The 21,356-nt window shown below is 41.2% G+C and overlaps 2 protein-coding genes and 1 long non-coding RNA gene across 10 annotated transcripts; 2 read left to right on the forward strand and 1 right to left on the reverse strand.

The window, feature by feature from the left end:
- The first annotated feature begins 1,120 nt into the window (after window positions 1–1,120).
- LOC112847207 (uncharacterized) lies at window positions 1,121–6,845 on the forward strand. 3 transcript variants are annotated; one of them, XR_003220626.1, is made up of 4 exons: window positions 1,121–1,480; window positions 1,570–1,634; window positions 2,324–6,572; window positions 6,746–6,845. It is a non-coding gene; the product is annotated as an uncharacterized LOC112847207 (long non-coding RNA). The 3 variants fall into 3 exon arrangements; XR_003220625.1 differs by having other exon boundaries at window positions 1,121–1,634; XR_003220627.1 differs by lacking the exon at window positions 1,570–1,634.
- A 1,359-nt stretch (window positions 6,846–8,204) lies between these two features.
- LOC109202513 (syntaxin-12-like) lies at window positions 8,205–10,390 on the forward strand. The gene is made up of 6 exons (XM_025907863.1): window positions 8,205–8,306; window positions 8,725–8,768; window positions 8,956–9,061; window positions 9,142–9,214; window positions 9,913–9,995; window positions 10,078–10,390. Exons 1-6 carry the CDS (start codon window positions 8,205–8,207, stop codon window positions 10,168–10,170), a joined length of 501 nt encoding a protein of 166 aa, XP_025763648.1. The 3' UTR covers window positions 10,171–10,390.
- Window positions 10,391–13,530: 3,140 nt separating this feature from the next.
- On the reverse strand, window positions 13,531–21,356 carry LOC109202486 (uncharacterized). 6 transcript variants are annotated; one of them, XM_019360085.1, is made up of 4 exons: window positions 21,277–21,356; window positions 15,244–15,356; window positions 14,962–15,138; window positions 13,531–14,729 (listed from the first exon to the last, which is right to left on the reverse strand). In XM_019360085.1, the coding sequence occupies exons 1-4, from the start codon at window positions 21,301–21,303 to the stop codon at window positions 13,640–13,642; spliced, it is 1,407 nt and encodes a 468-aa protein (XP_019215630.1). In that variant the 5' UTR covers window positions 21,304–21,356; the 3' UTR covers window positions 13,531–13,639. The 6 variants fall into 6 exon arrangements, with proteins under 6 accessions (XP_019215630.1, XP_019215633.1, XP_019215631.1 ...); XM_019360088.2 differs by having other exon boundaries at window positions 21,248–21,314; XM_019360086.2 differs by lacking the exon at window positions 21,277–21,356 and adding an exon at window positions 21,004–21,219.

Below are 21,356 nucleotides of genomic sequence, written 5' to 3' on the forward strand. Positions count from 1 at the left end.
AGTTCTAGTTGGGTTATAGATACTGAGCCGATCAGGAATGCACTGAAGGGCCAAACCACTGAGAGCTTTATGAACTAATAAAATGATTTAAAAAGTAATTATGGGCTCCCAGTTCAATACAGAGAGGTATGTAGCCTTTTCAGAAAATACTACATTCAGGTGAAACAATCAACTTTCAGGGATTTCCTTACTTGGAAAGTTTTAAGACTTAAAAGTTAAGGGTGGATTAGAATTTACAGGTGGGAAGGCTGACACTGAGGTCATGGCAGTCATTTGATAAGATTGTGATTAGCTAGATAAATTACAAAAAAAGATATTTTCTCCAATACTAGAAACTCTTTTCTGGAAGAGAAATGCAATTTCATTACATTTTTTTTCTTTAAAGAAATTCATTTGGCACAGTTTTGGAGGGATTAAGTAGTTTATCAATGGGTAAAAGTACCATTATTAGACTGATTATTGTTAATCAGTTAGCCATACAATCCTACATCCCTCTATTTCATTATTATAGCAATTAAGTGTTTTTATAGATTTCAAAACTATTTTGTATGTAATGTCTTTTCCCAAGTGTGTGACTAATTTTTTTGGATATCTTTAGCTTGTCACTGTTTTTCTCCAGGAAGCTTTGCGTGGACCATGCATTTATAGTTCTAAGAGGAGCAATATGATCAGTAATGTGAGAAATTTTCCAACTTTTTATCACATGATGACAGAACTGATAATATGTACTTTGAAAATTCACTGATAAATGTATCGGCTGTGCTGGCATTGATCTAATGCTTGTTAATGGTTTAGTTGGTGTTTATTTTGACAGTTGAACAGAATATTTTGTTGTGAAAAATGTCAAAAATTATTCAGTTATTTAGACATACAAAAAAAAAGAAAGTAGAAGCAAACTAAAACAGGTAGACAGCAAATGTTCAGCAGATGACCAGATAGCATCGCTCAGCAATGATGACAGTCAGTGAGCAAAAGAAATATCAGTCTGTAGGTCTGCATGATTGGGGCTTTAGTATGATGGTCTAGAACCACTCTCTATGTGACTGGGATTTTATTGACTTAATTCTACATTGTTGTTGTAACCCAGTGAGTTTACACGACTCAGTAATGCACTACAACATGTTATTGTTAATTGGGATTTATCATTACTCTGTTAATCACCGAGTTGAGCTAAAGTAAATCAATAGTAAAATATAAATAATATAAATATAAGAATAAAACCCCAAAGAGTATGTTTAACACCCCTACTGGTTAGGAAGGAACAAGCCCCGCCTTCCCCTGCTCTGTACCGTCACGTGCTCAGACACAGAGAGAGACGGAGGTGCACGAGACCATCGCTGATTTTCACCGCCAAGCTTGTTGCTGGAAAATAACTATTAACTTGATAAATTGAGCAAATATCCATACCGGAGATCTGCATGGACCTTGGAGAAACGGACCTGATTTGTTGTGAACATTTTGGACTTTGAAGCCATCGCGTGTGAGTTGGAAGCTGTTAAGCTAACCTTGAAGCTAAAAAGCTAACATGAAGTTAACGGAGAATATAATGGCCCAATTTCAACGTTGTAGATCTGCACGGGTGCGGATGAAGTGGACAAGATCCTCTCTGAGAGTTGAACATTAGAAGTGTGCTGGTGAGTTAGACTGGGACTGGGCGAATCAGGCTAATTGAAAAGCTAACTAGCCTTATGCTCATAGCTGTAGCTGACCACGTTTTCACTGTGGGAGAACACACGGGGTTTCTCACGGAGTTCAGCCACTCTGAGCACTCAGCTTGTGTGCTGATGATATTCCAGTATTACTTGTTGAATATTAAATGCACTAAAATAAGATCTTAAAGGTCATGAATCTACTTTATTTTTTGTTATATTTGATGCTTGAGCGGCACTGTATAGATGTCCCTGCATATTCTTATTGTGCCAATGCCTTACCACATACTGTAAAACTACAGCCTGTGGGCTTTTGTATACTTTTTGGTAATTTTATTTTGTACATTGACTGTAATTAACATATTGCTTCATTGCTATGCAGTGCAAAGCAATGCTCCTGTAATTCAGTTAAAGGGGCAGTACTATAAAAAATAATCTACCATAGTTCATGGTTTATTTATGATTTCTGATAGAAATGTGCACCTTGATGATAGGATAAGCTGATTGTGATTTAAAGATTGCATTCATGATTAAGATGCACTGTATAGACTATAGTTAGAAATTAGAATTAACGTTTTGTGCTTGTTTTTGTTATAGCACTTGCATTATTTACACATATGGCCATATATATCATAGTGTGTGAACTGAATTAGTAATAGCCCTGTTGTTTACAGGTTAGGGCTAGGTTTTTTCGTGGGATCGTGAGACCTGGATTTCTTCCTGACGAGGAAGATGGCGAGCCTTTCCCTTTGAACCGAACCACAGCCATTCCGAGTTGGCCCAGAAGGGCAGGTTGCTCTTCTTTCACGAACAATTGCAACAGTGCGGTAGGACGAAATCGCACCAATCACAGACTTTTGACCTATTGGATTTGACTTGACTGAACACTGACTATTAAGCCGGCAAGACTGACATATCTGAGCTCAGATAGGATTCTGATTGTTATTATTAATGCTGTCACTGTACTTTATTTTATGTTTTCATTCCTGTTTATGAAGTGCTGTTAAATTGTTTCTTAATAGTTTAATATAATTCAAAGCAACTTTACCTGTGGCTCCACTCATTCTTCTCCACGCAACTCACTTTATCCCTCCTACGAATCTAGCTATTGGCCCATTCTCTCCATCTTGCTTTAACTTCCCCTACCCTATCCTGTACTTGGCTACATTGTCATGTCATGATTGTCACACATCTAAAATAGCAGATAATAATACCACTTTTGTTTTGAAGGTTACAGCAAGGAATAACTTAGCTTAGGATGAAAATTTGAAGAAAAAAAAATCACTGATTGTGTGTAAGAGACAAATGTAGCTAAAGCCCGTCTAGCAGCAAGTCTTGTAACAAAATTAGCAGCTATCTTGAAACAAGACCAGATTATTTTGGAGCCACTATCTAAATAATGGAGATGGAGGCATAATTTTAATTTTGATGGTCACTAACAGATGAAAACTTCACAGTAACATAAATCATGCTGAATAAAAACTCTTCAAAAAGTCTGGACAAAAAGACCAAAAAACTTTTTTTTCCTCATCAAGATATAGTTGTACAATACATGCGCACTGTTTCCCAACTATTCAACTTCATTTTGAGCTCGATGCAAGGTGGACACCATCCTGCTCATGCCACATGAGCACTTGAACAAATCTAGTGCTGAATGTGAATCTCCACTGTTTGCATGTGTAATTGCAACATCATGATGGACAATATGTGGATATATATTAGCGTTTTGCAGACACATGATTGCTAACCAACTGAGGTTAACTTATTGGCCATTTTGGGTGTTGAACAATCATGGTGTCATTGTAGGATCTTGTGTGGTCATTTTACCTGTTTAGCGTTATTGCTGGGCTATCCTAAAAAGTAGCCAAACTGGGTTGGCAGGTTCGAATTTTCAGCCAGTGCTAGTTACTTTGGTTAGCCGGCTGGATCCATCAACTGTATGGATGCATTAGACAGGCATAGATACCTGCTAAGCAATGCTTAGTAACATTGACAGAAAACATCTTCCTGATTAGGTTGTCAGCATTAATGACACAGTGAACCACGTTTTTTGTTTTTTGTTTTTTAACTTTCAAAAAGCACCAATGCTACAAACATAGTTGAAAAGATGCAGTTTAGTGACTCGAATGAGCAGAAATATTACTTAGACAGCTCTATCAGCCAGCTCTCTGTAAAACCTGCCCCATACTTAATAATTGATACATTTAAGCATTAATACAATAGGAATTGGTACTTATAAAAATACATTCCTCCCTCTACAGCAGTCCCAGCAGGGAAAGTGCCAGTTATTATTATGTGTAATTCATTTTTTCTGTATAGGTGGGCATTTTAACACTGGGTCTTTGGGGATTCACTCACTTTTGGAGCCAGCCTCAGGTAGACATTTGAGGAACTGCAATTTTTTGCCATTTAAGCTTCATTCTTCTTCCCAGGAGTTTGCTGCTTGCTGGAGAAACTGGGGGGGGGGGGGTAACCTGACTCTGTCCAAAGTCCAAATCATCACTTTTTAATTTGTATTTCATCCTTTTTTTTATTTGCCATAATATGCATAAAATCGTAAAAATGGTTATTTGTGTTTTCTCAGTTAAATAAAAGAGACTGTGAACAGCTCGTTACTTGTTGGATCACTATCTATACTTAAAAAAATGTTAAAAAATTGATTCATGGATTCATTTGTGACTCCTCACTGGTCTTTAGTTCTGATAGAGTTAAAGGAAGTGCTTTGAAATCACTTATGCAGGGAAAAAAAAGAAAAGAAATCATTCCCAGGCGTGACCCATTTCATTTTAATGCCTGCTTGGCTACACTTTCCTACATTGTGATATTTTTTTTCTTTTGAAACCAGGCTTCAAGGCATAAAGAGCAGGAAACTGTAAGGAATGAGTAACCAAGCTGTGGCCCGTGTCATGCTGTCTCGCCTTAGCGGATTGTAATGAGAACTATGCCCCTGCATCATAATCACCGGTGACCCTCACGCTAAGACTTGATTGGCTCCTCTGTGGCCTCCTGGGTGTCCTCTGAGCAAGGTCCTGACCGTCCACTGGTTCGGACCTGACCAGAATATTCATGAATGTGTATGTTTGAAGGCATGGAGGCTTATATTGGTTTGTCTAAATAACCCAGGGTGCTGCTGCCAGGGGAGAAGACCAGGTCGAAGTGATGGGTTTCTGATGGATGTGTTCAGCTTCTGCGTGTGTGTATGTGTGTGGTTTGGTTTCTCTCCTAAACCATCAATGAGTTGATAAACTAATTTGGCTGGGATTTGTCTTACCTGCCAATACTGTGAACGCTCTTCAAGAATCGATGAATAGAGGTTCAGGCACGACTCTTTCAGAGTGAACCTGCTTCCTCCGTGATGCTGCTGTATAATGACATCACGCTGCTGAGGGGATTCGTGTAAACGGAACCATATGGCTGTGAGCACCTCTGCTTTCTGTCAACCTGTTATTGCTCCCCACTACTCATCTAATGTGCACATGCTTAGATGCTCTGCCATTGTTCTGAATGTTAGCAAAGCGACTATAGCTCATACGGTAATATCACACCACCTGTCGGGAAGGTTAATTGTTCCGAGGGAAACTCTCAGAGCTCATTTTATTCACTCTGTTGTTTTTAATATGTATCTGTTTATTGGCTGAATGAAGAAAGTCGTGGTATTTAGATTTTGTAATAGCATGAAATAGCAGGGGATTCGTGCTGAAATAATTGTGTATGTATGTGTTCCCGTATATCAGTGTGTACTTTTAATGCTCATTAAAATATTCATTATTATTTCTATTTGAATATCGTTTACGATCATAAAGCTTCTGGTTGTTTCGTCTCTTCTCATAAAGGCGGTAGACGCATTATTCGTGTTTTCCAAGGTTACACACAGCACCAAAATTCCCACAGCCATCACTGCATTTGTTTTGCTGAGAGGAATACAAATGTGCTGTGTCTGGCACCCACAGAGATGCTCTGAACCACAGTAGGAATCACACATCCAAACTACATTTGAATTTGCAAGTCTCTCTCCAGGCTGGAAACAACACCTCTGGGTCATTTCTCTATGAACATTTTTTGACGGGCACGGAGGAATGGAGTTATGTTTTTGACAACTACAAACGCTACACCAACCCATCCTGTCATAAAAATCTTTGACATATATAATTTATTACTTACATTTATTAAGTTAAACATATGAATATGTGATGTCTTATAGTCATTACTCACTCTGTTATGTAGTGTCTTGACCAGCATCAGAGGGACTTTAGCACAGTTGCCCCGTGGAGAACATCCTATCTCACACTTTTACCACGGTGTGGGAATCGTATCCTATAAGTTAAAGCTGCAATTTAGATAATTAATATCTTTTACAAAAGATTTACAAAAGTATTGCAACCAATAAATTGTATGAACTGTTTACCCACAAAGTCTGCACACAAGCGAAAAATGAACAGTTTCTCAAATTAAGGCGTGTCCTTTCTGTGAGAGGCTTTAAGCAGTGACCCGGCCAGGACAACAAATACAAACACAGAATCACCCAGATACACCTGAAAAACTGTACAAGCGATTGAACACAACAGCCAGATCATCACTGGGTACTTTTCACTTCCTTATATCGTTGTTTATGTGTATGTTCTGAAATCCCTCAGCTTCTGTTTCAGGTCACACTGATGATGATGATGATGATGGCTCATAGCAAACACACGTGTCTGACACAAATGTGAACATTAAGAAGCAGCATCAAACTGTGATGACTACAGATGATGTCATCTCTGTATAACTACCAGGAACAAAGTGCAGCTTCTTTCTTGTGTCACTTGTATATTTTTCTTCCAAAACTGAGCGCTATCATTGTGTTCCCATGGCAGCGGCTCAGATAAAGACCATGGTGAACCAGCTGGGGACCAGACAGGACACCAGTGAACTGCAGGATCGGCTGTATGTACCGATATCACCTCCTCTGCTAAACAAACACACTTTCAGTCACCTTCACTTTCTCAGAGCCAGCGCTGCCACGCTGTAGCGACTGTTGAACTGTCCTATAAGAAATGTATTTGTGTAATTATTAGAAGGTCTTATGGTCTGTCTGCTGTTTGAACTGTTGTTCACAGGCAGCAGACACAACACTACACCAACCAACTGGCAAAAGAAACCAACAAACACCTGAAAGAGCTGGGATCAATCCCTCTGCCCTCATCGCCTTCAGAGCAAGTAAGTACTCGTTTACATGTCCTAATGAAAGTAGCACTGTACTGATTCTTCTATAGCTTACAGTCACAGCACTTTCTACAACATGTCTCATTCACCCATCCAAAGTTCCCACTGCTCCTCCTCCTGAGCTACAGCCACCTAACAATGGATGATGTCAAACTGTAAGATAAATATGCACACTAAGTTTGAAAGTGTGACTATGGAGCTTGTTCTTACAGCGCAGGCTGAGTGATGCTGACAGACGCACTTGGTTTAATTGGAATTTCATTCAGCCAACATTGTGGCTCAGGACACACACACACACACACTCAGGACACAGTGTGTACAGTATGTCATCATTCGTTGACATTTCATGTGTGGTGAAGGAAAAATAACTTTGAGACAACCTCCAAAAGTTGATTCTGTTCATCTGGACGTAGCGTTTTGTGGGAGAAACGTTTCGTCACTCATCCAAGTGACTTCTTCAGTCTCAGCTGACTGCAGGTTTCCCCAAACCTTATAAACAGTACATTTGCATAATGACTGAAACCAGCCCACTGAAGGAACAATGGGCTGTGAGGTCAGTTCCTTAATCATAATTATGCAAATTCTCATGACCATTGATCAACAATCACTGACCAAAACCCACTGATCAAAGAACACTGATCAATGGCCATGAGTACCATTCACAGAGAGTTGGGGAATGGCTGCAATCACAGCGTTGTAAGATGGCGAAAGATGTACCCTTAGGCCCCCTCCTCGATTCAGAGATGGTTTTTCCCTTTTCACGTAAATGGCCTCCTTGACTCTCCGCTCAAACCAGCGTTCCTCCCTGTCCAAGATGTGTACATCCTCATCGTTGAAAGAGTGTCCACTGGCCTGTAGGTGTAAATAAACTGCAGAGTCCTGGCCTGATGAGGTTGCTCTTCTGTGTTGTGCCATCCGCTTCGCTAGAGGTTGTTTGGTTTCCCCGATGTATAAATCCTGGCAATCCTCCTGGCACTGAACAGCGTACACTATGTTACTCTGTTTGTGTCGGGGGACCCGATCCTTGGGGTCCACTTTTGTGAGTCCTCAAAAACATATGAATGCTGCAACAGACTGTAGACTGTCTGAGAACAAGTGAATCCAGCCACGCTGCAAGTAATTTGTCTGAAATATCACAAGCATGGCCTTACAGACACCACTGCAAACATGGAAACGCGGTACATGCAGTGGGAATAATGGGTCAGTTGCAACTGTGGCTGATTTTTCCCATGCATTCACATTTAGCCTCAGTTTGTAGCTGTGGCTCCACTGCTTTGCTGAACTTTGTTATTCATCACAGCCTTACCACAAGCTGGTGACTGACAGGATGTCCAGACAGAACAGCATGCTGGGATGTTGCAACATTTGGATGGCCAGAACTTTGGTTCAGGCTCCTCCAAGAGCCACCTTGTCGGGCCAGGACTCTACAGTCTATTTAGAACCTACAGGCCAGTGGTGCTACTTTCAGTCATTATGCAAATGTCCTGTTTATAAGGTTGGAAACCTGCAGTCAGCTGAGACTGAAGAAGTCTTCTGGATGAGTGACAAAACATTTCTCCCACTGAAAACTTCCAGAATCAAACTTTTGGGTTTGGCTGCAGAGTGTACGACTAATAAAAACTTGATATAATGAAAATGAGAGTGGTCAATATAATAAATTATGATTAAAGGAGTCGGGAACCACTGACCTTCCAAAAACTACCAGAAAATGAGTTGAAATGACTTGAAAAAGAGCATAAAAAGGATCCTCTACATCAGATGTTTCCCCGCTAGCCTAAAGTTTGTCTCTTTGTCTTTTGATCCGTTTAACTTCAAAACAAAAGAGAAAAACAAGCCTGGCATTGACAGTGCTGAATTTTTCCTTCTCTTTTAGGCTGACGACAACTCTCGGGATGAAAAGCTTGTGTCCTTTGATAAGTAAGTGACCTCTGTTCATGGTTGGAATTTGTTGCAAGTGTGTCATGAAGACCTGCAGTGTCACTTAAAAATAAAGACCATTTAGAGTCTGCATGAAGATGGAGGGGAAAGAATAAATATATCCAATTCTAATCCACACATTTTCACATGGTTACTGAAATGTTGTTATGTTGATGTGAACGTGAAGCCAAGATGAGTGGGGTCAGATGACCACCCAGACGGAGGAAGCGGCCATCACAGAGGAGGACCTGGAACTCATCAAGGAGAGAGAAACCAACATCAGACAGCTGGAGGTGATCCTTGGCTCGCTCTTTCTATAATCAACATCCAGCACGCTCCCGTCAGCGCTCAGCTAATATCTTTGTCTTTACAGTCTGATATCATGGATGTAAACCAGATCTTCAAGGACCTGGCTGTGATGATTCATGACCAGGGAGAGATGATTGGTAAGTAGTAACAGGAATGTTGTTATTCCCATCACTTAGTCTGTGAAGTAACCATTAATTAGTTCCTATATCAATAATCTATCTGTCCTCCTTAAAAACTGACACACACTCACTTTTTAGCTCAACCCAGAATGGTCTCTGTCCTCTCTGACCAACATGCACAACACATTCACAGCGCTTCCACGTTGTGTCACAGCCTCATTCCACATTTTTACACACAATAGCCCATAAAGTAAATTATTCCTGAAGACCTTCCACATGTATTAAAAACAAAAAACAAAGTCATAGCATGCACATAAGTATCCACAGCCTCTGTTCAGGACTATGTTGAAGCACCTTACTGGGACCCTTCCCCAGATCTGCGCCTTGATACAAACCTGAGGTCTGCAGACCTTCCCTGGACGTTTTGGCTTGGTCTGTGCTCTGACATGTGCTGTCGGCAATAGGACAGTAGACACAGGTGTGTGTCTCTCCAAATCATGTCCAATCAACTGGTGGACTCGAGCCAAATCAGCAGAAGCAGGATCCACCTGAGCTCAAATCTCAGTGTATAAATACGTTAGATTTTTGTTTCCCTTCGCAGCCTGGAGTAACCAGTTAACCAAACTAAAAATCTTGTCTTTGCAGACAGCACATGTCCAGAGGAGCTTGCTGTTAGCTCCCAGCTGACCGTGGTGTATTTTTTTGTCTTCCTGCAGATAGCATCGAGGCTAACGTGGAGAATGCTGAAGTTCACGTAGAACGAGGAACAGAGCAGCTGCAGAGAGCTGCTTACTATCAGGTGGGTGTGTGTCAGTCACCACTCTGTGGTGTCATTCAGCGCAGACCCTCACTATAACCCCGCTGTCCCGTCTTTATCGCAGCAAAAGTCCCGGAAGAAGATCTGCATCCTGGTTATGGTCTGCTCCATCGTGCTCGTCATACTCGCCATCATCATCTGGTGGGCGTCCAAATGAGCCGATGTCACGCAACCAATGTAATCGATTCAGTCCCCTCCCACCTGCTTGGAATCAAAAGAACAGTAAGAAAAGGCTCATCCCTGTACCAAGATCAGTGGAGCACGTCTACAAAGGGCTTGTCAATGTGGAAATTGTAGTTATCTGAAATAATCAAGCCTTTGTGTTCCTTTAAGAACTGTAAGAGGTAATTTAGGAGAACGAGGACTGGGTTGGTGCAGGGGAGCAATTCAAATTAGCGTCACTGATACATTTCTTCTTATTAACTGCACTGACACTAGCTCTCACTGTTTTGCAAATGTAAAAAATATTGTTGGAAATTATTTTAAAGACATGCACACAAGCTTGTCTGGGTAACTGAAGATATTTAGAGTTTTTGTTGTTGTCGATAAACATGTTGTGGCCCTTTCTGATGTCTAGTGTGTGGAGAACTGTATCCTGCTGTGGTTCCTTGTCTTCACAGGCACAACATACTGGTAATGCCAGCGATGGTTAAATCGTACATGTTGTAAAAGCAAAGTTGAAAATATTAGAAGTCGAATTCAACTCTGCAAATAGTTAAAACATCAAGAATCGTAAATTAATCACTCCTTCAGATCAAGTGTTTTAAGTTGATTTCTATGAACCCTGACAGTATGATAATAAATGTCTTAAACATTTGCTGTTCTGTGGTATGTTTCCCTCCTCTGTGATTGTACACATAAGCTTTACTTGATTTACAGTTTTTCGAAAAGGAAAGTTGCTCTTTAGTTAGTGAAGGAAATCATTTTGACTTTGAGTCTGGTTACTGTATCTGTCAGCATCACTAAATGTGTTTGGCATCATCACTGAAAACTGATAAATGGGTTTAGAAATGCAAGACGTCAGGTGATCATTTGAATCCTTTCATTTCCCCAAGTTCTCCAAAGCATCTGCACGCTGCTCTTAGAGTGAATCGGAGACTGCTGGGTCCCTGGTAGCTAAATTTGACTGCACAATCTGGCTGGAGCTTTTCTGAGTTTGCATGTTCTCCCAGTGTTTGCTTGGGTTCTTTCCAGATCCTCCAGCTTCCTCCCACAGTCCAAAAACATGCAGTTAGTTGGTGTGAATATGGGTGTTGTTTGCCTGTGTGTGGTAGCCTGGCATCAGCCTGGTGACCTAGCCAGAGTGTACCCGACCTCTTGTCCAATGACAGCTGGGATAGGCTTCAGCTTGAAGGCCTGTGGTACATAGCCGATTATTAGAGATAGGTTGATTATATTTAAGATTGAAGCATTAATTAATGGCAGGACTTCTTTGAGCAGTTTTGTAGGAATGGGGTCTAAAAGACACGTTGGTTTGGAGGAAGTAATTATTGAAGTTAACTCAGAAAGATCAATTGGAGAAAAAGAGTCTAACTTAACATCGATGGTACTAAAAGTAGCTGTAGATATTATTACATCTGTGGGATGATTATTGGTAATTTTTTCTCTAATGATTAAAATTTTATTTGTGAAGAAGTTCATGAAGTCATTAGTAGTTAACGTTAAAGGGATGGTTGGCTCAAAAGAGCTCTGACTGTTTGTCAGCCTGGCTACAGTGCTGAAGAGAAACCTGGGGTTGTTCTTATTTTCTTCAATCAGTGATGAATAGTAAGATGTTCTGGCTTTGCGGAGGGCTTTCTTATAAAGCAACAAACTATTTCTCCAGGCTAAATGATGATCCTCTAAATTTGTGACACGCCATTTCCTCTCCAGCTTACGAGTTATCTGCTTTAGGCTACGTGTTTGAGAATTATACCACGGAGTCAGGGACTTTGGATTTGAGGCCTTAGTTTTCACAGGAGCTACAGTATCCAGAGTCGTACGTAGTGAGGAGGCAAAGTTATTAACAAGATGATCGACCTCTGTTGGGGTGGCGTTCAGATAGCTGCTCTGCTTTATGTTGGTACAGGGCATTGAAGATGATAACAATCTTCAGTGTTAAAATCACCCAAAATAATTATTTTATCTTAGCTGGGCACTAAATCAGATAAAAGTCTGAGAACAGACTGAAACTCTGTGTAAGGTCTAGGTGGACCATAGATAAGACTGGTTTTTGAGTTTTCCAGTTAGGAATATGGCTCTCTGTCCACAACAGGGGTCTCAAACTCCAGGCCTCGAGGGCCGGTGTCCTGCAGATTTTAGATCTCACCCTGGGTGAACACACCTGAATCAAATGATTAGTTCATTACCAGGCCTCTGGAGAACTTCAAGACATGATGAGGAGGTCATTTAGCCATTTAAATCAGCCGAATCAGCTGTGTTGGATCAAGGACACATCTAAAACCTGCAGGCCCTCGAGGCCTGGAGTTCAATGGTCTACAATCTGCTGTCTCTCAAGACAGTCAAAACCCTTTAACTGGAACTTCATCAAAATCAAATGTACTGATATCAGCAGGACATTTTCACACTGAGCCAAAACCTCTCTGTTACAGAGCTGAGAATGCCTTTGTGTCAAATATCTAGAATAAATGTCTACATTTAACCTACAATGACAAAACCAACACAAAATGCTCTGTTTAAATCAAGTTTGTGCGATTGTCTCTACATTGTGATTGATGAGACTACAAACCATTATACACATTTAACAAGTCAAATGTTCTGACAAACACACATTTGTTTCATTTTCTGATCATTTTATTTCCAAATTAAGAAGCAAATTATGTGACCAATTTAGAGTGTCCAATCAAAGTGCATGTCTTTGCACTGTGAGAAGTCCCACAGAGCTGACGTGCTGCTGTTACAACCCTCCTTTCAAAATCAGTATATGGTGGACAGAGTCAGATTTGAAAATCTGTCCTGTGGTCTGACTGTCTAATCAATACTGCAAAGCAAAGACGCTGCAGTTTGGGGAGAAAACCCTGACAATCAGACCACCCCCTCTGAGCAAGCACAAGGCGACAGTGGGAAGGAAAAACTCCCTTTTAATAGGAAGAAACCTCCGGCAGAACCAGGCTCGATGAGGGGAGGTCTTCTGCCGCAACCTGTGTTAAATGACTTACAAACAGCTGAAACTGCTGCATATTTTTTGAAAAGAGGATTGTAACTGTTGTAACATTATGAAGGTACCCCAAAAGGTGGATTTTGTTCATGTGGGCGTAGCGTTCACAGTGGGAGAAAACTCCTCCCGCTGTGAACGCTACGTCCACATGAACAGAAAAGGTGGATTCTGTTCATGTGGACGTAGCGTTCTCAGTAGGAGAAAACTCCCGCTGTGAACGCTACGTCCACATGAACAGAAAAGGTGGATTCTGTTCATGTGGACGTAGCGTTCTCAGTAGGAGAAAACTCCCGCTGTGAACGCTACGTCCACATGAACAGAAAAGGTGGATTTTGTTCATGTGGACGTAGCGTTCACAGCGGGAGAAAACGCCTCCTGCTGAGAACGCTACGTCCACATGAACAGATTCCACCTCTTGGGATTGACTTACCTGGATCACTGAGCATGCATTGAGTAATTATGAAGATAATTACTCTGTTTCTGACTCACTGCTCATGCAGTAACTGAATAGCGTCCTCAAACATCTAAAAAAAGAAGTGAGGGCCCTAACGATACGGTTTCTCGGCCTGTTTTTCTGGGAATCTGTGGATCCATTTTGCTCAGTAGCAGATTGTTGCGTTTTGTTCTTACCGGCTGGAGAAACGCTTTTGTTACTTTCTAAACTTCTCAGCACGTTACTGGGGCTGGCCGATTTTTTGAGCTCTGCTTTTAATAGCTCCACAACGGCTGCTACAAAAGTCGCATCAGCCTTTTCCATTACAAACGGAAGCACGTATTTGGATCCAAATTTGCGACACAGGTCTTTGTACATTATGATGTACAAGTTTTTTACAGTTTTTAGAGGAGTCAAGTCTCCCTCAATCTTCTCTCTTATATCAGTCACTATCTGCTGACAATTTAACTTTACAGCAAATGTTTGTGTTTTCTCAGAAACGTGAATGACCAAATTTGCAAGACACAAATTGAGAAAGGTATCGATCTCTGTAGGCGTAGGAAGTGTCCCAGACGAACACTGCAGGGCATCACTACATTTTTCATCACTCTCTGAGCTCTCACTGTCAAGATTTTGGACATCAATGATTTGAAATGTATCACTGTGGCCCTTGTTAACCAAACGTTCCTTGCCTACACAAGCTTGAGTCTGTGTGCTTTTAAAAGTCTCTACAGACTCTGGTTTAAAGTCGTTATCTTCCTCTGGCATTTCAACAATGCTGTCGCTGCTACTCTCACCATCTACAGAAAGGGGAGCTAAGGTCTTTGCATAGTCTTCTAAAATGTTGACTACACTGTAAACCATCCCAACAAGGTTTGTTGGGGACCTGGACCTATCTGATTGCAAGGGTGTGGACCCTGTGATACGACTCAGGGCTGAGTTTACATTCTTTGCAATCGACACTGAAAATAAAGTCAGTAGTTTGTCTGAGTCACGAGACCGCCGTTGCCCAAAACCCAAGACCCAACCAAAACAGTTATCAAAGATGTTTCTGAGGCTGGCCTGAATATCATCCTCTGTCACCCTGCAGTAACTGCACCCATCAAGCAGAGGTTCAACATTCATCCTGAAAAGGGAGAAAAGAGAAATGTAGTCAGTCATTTTCCCACACTATCACTGTTTTGTCAAAATTAAATAAATCACATGGATGACTTCACACGAGATGTAAACTATTCTAAGAGGCAGTATGAACCATTGCTGTGTACTCTGAGAAACCCCTTCGTCACCAGGATTACCCGATGAAGAAGAAGAAATGAAGACTGAATGAAACTGTTTAATAAAGGAAGCTTTAGATTTACCGGTCAGCGGAGCTTTCGTTGTCTCCACGATCATGATTATGTGGGCAGCATAAAACCTGTGGGCGTACGACTTTAAACACTAAGCTGCTAATGTGCTCTATGAGTACTCGGCACATCTTGGTCAGCAGATTGACGACATCCGAGGTGATGTCATCAGTGGCTAATGCCGTCCACTGTCTGAAAGAAAATCATTGAGAATGTTTGAGCAAAACAAACCTGTAACCAGTGAATATGTCTGTATATGCTGATAACTGTCTTGATAACTTTGAACTTGTGACTTACTTGCGCGATAAATAGGCTAAATGTTTTCTGAGGCAGTGTTCAATGTTTTCAAATTCGAACAGAGGCACGCTGAGATTACTGCACCTCGGTTCACCTGGTTCATCTAATGGAATCTAGAAAGAAAAGACAGTTAGATGTCAGTGAGCAGGCTTTACACATCCATAATAATAATAAGAATTAGACCAGCAGCCAATGTAAGGTTTTTGTCACAGCTGCACTAAATAAACAGTATTGGTGCCTAAAATCATCTTGGATGTTTCTGTAACAGTTAGTCCACCAGTACCACTAAGCTTCTGACATCTAATCATTGCAATTATTGCATTTTGAAAATGCCTAAAATATTTGTGCTTTGTTTGATGAGAGGTGGTCTGATCAATTTTTCAAAGTCCTACCACGTTCATTTTTCCACAATCTCGTCCGTGAATTCACTTTTTCGCGACAGCTTTGAACAAATTATCACTTTTTCCAGTCTTTCACTCTCCGTCCTCACACTAGATCTGGATAGTTGTGTACTTTTGACTACCAAGAGACCTTACTGTGACGTCAGTTCGTTGGAACGTTCAGCGCCTCTGGCCGCGGCGCATGCGCATACTTCGCGTAGTCTGACTTCACGTGCAGCTTTTCTGTGTTGGATAATGTAGTTTTCATGTACACCTGGCAGTACGGCATTCTTTTGCACTCGCATCGTTTGGACGTCTTCGAGTGGAGGTTTAAATGGTAAATGGCCTGTATTTGTATAGCGCTAAGGACCCCAAAGCGCTTTACACATCCAGTCATCCACGCACACATTCACACACTGGTGATGGCAAGCTACATTGTAATGACAGCCACCCTGGGGCGCACTGACAGAGGCGAGGCTGCCGGACACTGGCGCCACCAGTAGGCAACGGTTGAAGTGTCTTGCCCAAGGAGGACACAACGACCGAGACTGTCCAAGCCGGGGCTCGAACGGCAACCTTCCGATTACAAGGCGAACTGCCAACTCTTGAGCCACGATCGCAGTTTAGCCGAAATGAAGGACAGTGTCTTTGCTATCAGATGCGCTAAGAAGCGTTTATTTACAGAAGGGCGCAGAGTATGGCACCAACATGTGAACACAGCTCTCCTAGCCCTGCTTTACAGCTCAGGTCACTAATTAGACAGTTAATGATGATTATGAGTCTCCTCGTGAGCTAATGCTATTGGAGGATTTTAAGCATCCTTGAGATGAATAATGTTCGTAAATGAACACAAGCTGACGTTAACGTCGAGTTGCGCCGTGCAAGGCTTGAGTCTGGTCGTGAGACCCCCCTCACCTCCACATGATGATGTTGAATACTGTTATTAAAGGATCACCTTATTGCTGCCTGCCTGGCACTGAAGCGTAAACAGCAAGCCTCATTACAACTGAAAGGGCTGGGATTGACTACGGGTGTAGAGCAGCGGTCCCCAACCATAGTTGCTCCACGGACGGTTTAACGTCAGGCAGTATTTTCACGGACCGGCCTTTAAGGTGTGGCGGATAAATACAACAAAATAAAATGATACGACCGAGACAAAAACGGTGGTATTTTGTAAATATAACAATAAACGTGAATTCACTGTGTAATTGTGTAACTTTATTAGCAGCGTCCTCCTGAAATGCACCAACAATATTAAGAGTAACGTCCTCCTCTCTGCCCCTTAAGGCGGCGAGGCGCGATTGCGGGTGCCGCTCAGGTGCGTCCGACTCCCATGCAGCGGCACTGCAGACCACGCCCCGCCACACACATTAACAAGGTAAAACAGATATTTAGGCAGAATTTTGCAAATATCTTTTTTTTAACGGCATAGTGCTTTTTTTCCAATTACTTTTTAAAAGTCAGGTCAAGGCTCCAAAAGCCCACAGGCGATATAAGGGTGGCGGCTCACAACAGTTTTTGTTTGCTACACGGATCATTTTAGTTCAGCTGGGTGTCTTTCCTTTTGTTATATTTCTTTAAGAGTTTAAAATGTGTTAATTACATAAATAAAATGTAATTTTCTCTGTAGCACTTCATGGATTGCATAAGCAACACACCTTAGTTGCTCTGTGGATTCTTTTAAAAAGCAGTTAAAAACCTTTCTGTTCAAACAAGCCTTTTGTTGATCTACGTATTTTATATTCTTTACATTATTTACATTTGATCTTTTACATTGTGTATAATGTCTATTGATTGTATTGTTTATTTTAATATTTGTGTACAGCGCTTTGTGACTGCCTGTCTGTGAAAAGTGCTTAATAAATAAACTTTACTTACTTACTTTAGTTGTCCGCACAAAGCACAAAAAAACAATATATACAGTGTTATCTTCATTTTAGATTTCAAAAAGTATTTGCGGCTCCCAGTGTTTTCTTTTGCGTGGAAACCGGGTCCAAGTGGCTCTTTGGGTGTTAAAGGTTGCAGACCCTGGTTTACACACAGCTTTCTTAAGGTCCCAGCGCTGCTGTGCTTGGGATCATTGTCCTCTTGCATGAATCAGTTTTGACCAACCTTTGGCTGTCAGACACACGGCCTCACATTTGACTAGAGAATACTTTGGTATTCAGAGGTTTCATAGTCAACTCAATGACTGCAAGGTGCCCAGGTCTTGTCACTGTCATCACCCGTCCACCACCGTGCTTAATAGTTGGTATGCATATAACATTGTGTATTATGACCATACATCCCCACTTTAGTCCTGTCTGTCTAAAAGACATTGTTCCAGAAGTCTTGTCCCTTGTTCTGTTTTTGTTCTTTGCAAACCTGACCCAGGCTGCCATGTTCTTCTTAGAGAGAAGAACATGGCCTGGAAGTGGCAACAAACAAGCCATATATACAGTCTTTATCTAACTGTACTGTCATGAACTTACTGACTGGCAACATTTCTGCTTTGACAGAGGTGCTCACACTTGATGATGCTCAATTAATCAGTTCCATTTGATTTGCAGCCCCAGGTTGCTTCTTGCCCTCTTAATTCTTATGGAAGCTTTTTCTGTACATTTAAATTAGTCTTCAACAGGTGGCATGAGTGGAAAAACCACACAGACAAGGCCAGCAAACAGCTGGTGAGGGAAGTGTGGCATTGTGGAGTTGTGCTGCCCTTTAGTAAGTGGAGAGAAAAACAAAAAAAGACAGAGAGAGAGCTAAGAAGCGGAAGAAATGTGAAAGATTTCTCAAGTGGACAGTGAGCCATGTACAAATGAATGTTAATATTACTCACTGCATGCCAGAAGTGTGAATAGTATACACATCATAACAACAGTATCATGAGAGAGTATGTGCACATTGTGCCAAGTGTCCAAAAAGAGTCAGTCGGTGTAACTGCCAACAGAACGCAAAACATTCTTTCCAGATGTAACCTCTCATTTTTTAGTGAGCGGCCACTCCTCATACCTGCTACCACTGTTTCACAACAGTTCAGCACCTGCAGCTTATGTTACCTGCAGTTGCATCAGATGTCAGCCTTGGTCATTTGACTCATGATACATGGATATAAAATGTGCAGTATATGTTATAAAAATCTCTGCTAAGCGGATAGTCGCCATGTTTTATTTTTAATTATTTTCTGACATAATATTAAAACAGGCACATTACAGCTTTGTCAGCAGGCAATATGCACTGATGTCAAAAGCAGAAACGCTTTTTTCACTAACTGCAATAAACACAAGCCTGGCTGATATTCTCATACATCATTAACTTTTGGTTATATCTATTGTAGATATAATTTGTGCCTTAGCGGCTGGATTCAGGCATGAGTTATGGTTAAAGGCACATCACATTATCTCGGCTAAATCTAAGTGAGATGGATTGAGGGAAAGAAGATGCAGGGATGAGAAATCCTGGAACTTTCCATTTGGTGTCGCTGGGATCTGTGACTTTCACAGCTGTGCCTTCCAGTGGTTGAAAAAAACTGTTTAAATGTAACACTTAATCCTAACAAGAAACCTGTCTTTCCTCTGTCAAGTCTGTGTCAAGCTGATTTTAACACACGAGATAATCAACGCGATTTGTATTTTCTTCCATATATTTGTGTAAATTTTGTGTTTGCAGTGTATTGAAATCTGGTTGGGTGTCGCTAAAGGGTGCATACATACAGAATATCATGCATCGCTCGCTCAATTTTCTCAACGCCTCAAATGCAAATGAGCCCATTTGATGTAGTGGTTGTTCAAAAGATATTGTAGAGGCAAGGAGATTGGTTACCGAGGTTGATAATTAAAAGTGGGAGACTCTTCCCTCGCCTTCCTGTGTTTATAAGCAACTGAACAAAATTCTCCTCAGAAATTATCTGAGTTGGCAGACGGACAGCTGAATACGTCTGGTAGTTAAAAGGAAAAGCAGCCACGCATTGTTTCAATATGTGTCAGAACAAGATGGTAGCTTTCTGCAAGCCTCCATTACAAGGCTTTACTAATCCAAACATGCAAATCTGTGTCTAAAAAGCGCTTTTATGCATAATCCTAACACAATTTCTATGGTATTAAGATGGGGCAACAAGAAAAAGACTGGTTGCCAATACAGTATCAGTATGTCAGCTCTTTATTGAGCCATACTGTAGCACAGAGCTAAGCAAACTGTAGCAGAAAGCACACAGGAAAGCATGTATTACAATTTTCAAAATACTGCTGTACTGGAGAAGCACCCAAAACAAAAGTAATATTTCATTCTTGCAGTAATTTGAGTCTTTATCACGGTGAGCACTCATCGGCTGGCACACAGAGTCATGGTTAATAAGTTCAAGAAATCAGCAAGGAATTTCACATTGATTTTCCACTTGAACTGTGTCAGTGTAGCTGATTATTTTCTAACAGCAGTGGGTTTGATTGCAGGGATCAACATCACATTGCTCAATACTTCAGTCCTCTTTAACAAACATGCATCAGCCTTGATTTAACCAACGAACGCTTCGAGCTTAATTCATGATTAAAGACCGAGTCTCTAAAGTAAGGAGAGGCTTGCCAAGTTCATTTATATAGCACAAATTCCTTCCATAAAAGGCACTTATCAGACTGATATAATGCATTAAAAGGAAACTGCAGGGAATGAGTAAGATGCAAACCACCACCAGCTTCACCTGTTCTGACATTTCTGAATGTGCACATTTCGGAAATGGGTGTCTCTGAATGAATGCTCTCGAATTCCCTTTTAATGGCGGCTTGAATCCCTCTCATGACAATGTGTTATTATGCAGCTAATTTGCATCAGCAACTCACTTTCACTGGTAATATTCAGCGACAATGCAGGAAGCAGTGTGGCATTCACACACTCCAAGGGAAAACTAAAGGCATTGTGAAATAATGGGTGGTAAAAGAAGGTGCTTACATTACAGGCCGTGATTTACATCCTGTCTCCTAACCATGAGCTTCCCTCAGCTATAGTTGTTTTGCCTGGCTTTAGATTACACTGGTTTCTCTAAAAATAATTAAATAAATAATCATAACAATAAATACACAGTTGTTCTCAGCTGCACTTAAAATGAGAAATATGATATTCACTTTTTGTTTTGGTTTCAAGTCTTATTTTCAGCTTCTTTAAATATGTGAATGTTCTGCTACGAGTCATCCAACTCCAGTGATGACCATAAATCCCTCATCCTTGCTCCAGGGGCAAACGGTTACTATATTAACATCTCTAAATCAAAACTGTATTCACACTGCTTATGACTTTCCCTCAGACACGCTGCGAGTGTTTAAATAAATCACGTGAGTTTAAAAATATTACTGCGAGGCTACGAGACTTACAAGAAGTTCCGCGGTGACTCTGAGACAAATTTACTTACGAATGGTGACATTTCCAAAGAGTGATGCAAGCTGACACCGGCACCCTGCCCTTTCCTGCGCGATTCAGCTCGATTTGTTACAATTATAATTCACTGCCCAGAGAGCGGGGGCAGAGTGGGACATGTGCGCACGTGTGTTGTGAACTACAAATGCCACCACGGTACGAACAGACCGGTTACAATATGTTAGGATGAATACCTCGCAGCGCACACTGCAGACAACAGTTCATTACTGCCTGATTACCATATGCTTGTGAGACCGCGGGTTCAAACCTGGTTCAGATCCAGCCGGTGATTCATGTCCGACCTGATTTCACTCCGCTGTGCGCTGTTTACAGCAACAATGGAAGGTG

Source organism: Oreochromis niloticus, linkage group LG6, assembly GCF_001858045.2.
Source record: "Oreochromis niloticus isolate F11D_XX linkage group LG6, O_niloticus_UMD_NMBU, whole genome shotgun sequence".
Lineage (NCBI taxonomy): Eukaryota > Metazoa > Chordata > Actinopteri > Cichliformes > Cichlidae > Oreochromis > Oreochromis niloticus.

Excerpts from the sequence above, each read along its gene's own strand:
- LOC109202486 (XM_019360085.1), bottom strand. The coding sequence starts at position 21,303 with ATGAATCACCGGCTGGATCTGAACCAG. Across the intron at positions 15,139-15,243 it reads TTAGCCTATTTATCGCGCAA|ACAGTGGACGGCATTAGCCA; the intron begins GTAAGTCACAAG and ends ATTTTCTTTCAG. Across the intron at positions 14,730-14,961 it reads AACGAAAGCTCCGCTGACCG|GATGAATGTTGAACCTCTGC; the intron begins GTAAATCTAAAG and ends CTCCCTTTTCAG.
- LOC109202513 (XM_025907863.1), top strand. The coding sequence starts at position 8,205 with ATGTTGCAACATTTGGATGGCCAGAACTTTGGTTCAGGCTCCTCCAAG. Across the intron at positions 8,307-8,724 it reads TTAGAACCTACAGGCCAGTG|GCTGACGACAACTCTCGGGA; the intron begins GTGCTACTTTCA and ends CTTCTCTTTTAG. Across the intron at positions 9,996-10,077 it reads AGAGAGCTGCTTACTATCAG|CAAAAGTCCCGGAAGAAGAT; the intron begins GTGGGTGTGTGT and ends TCTTTATCGCAG.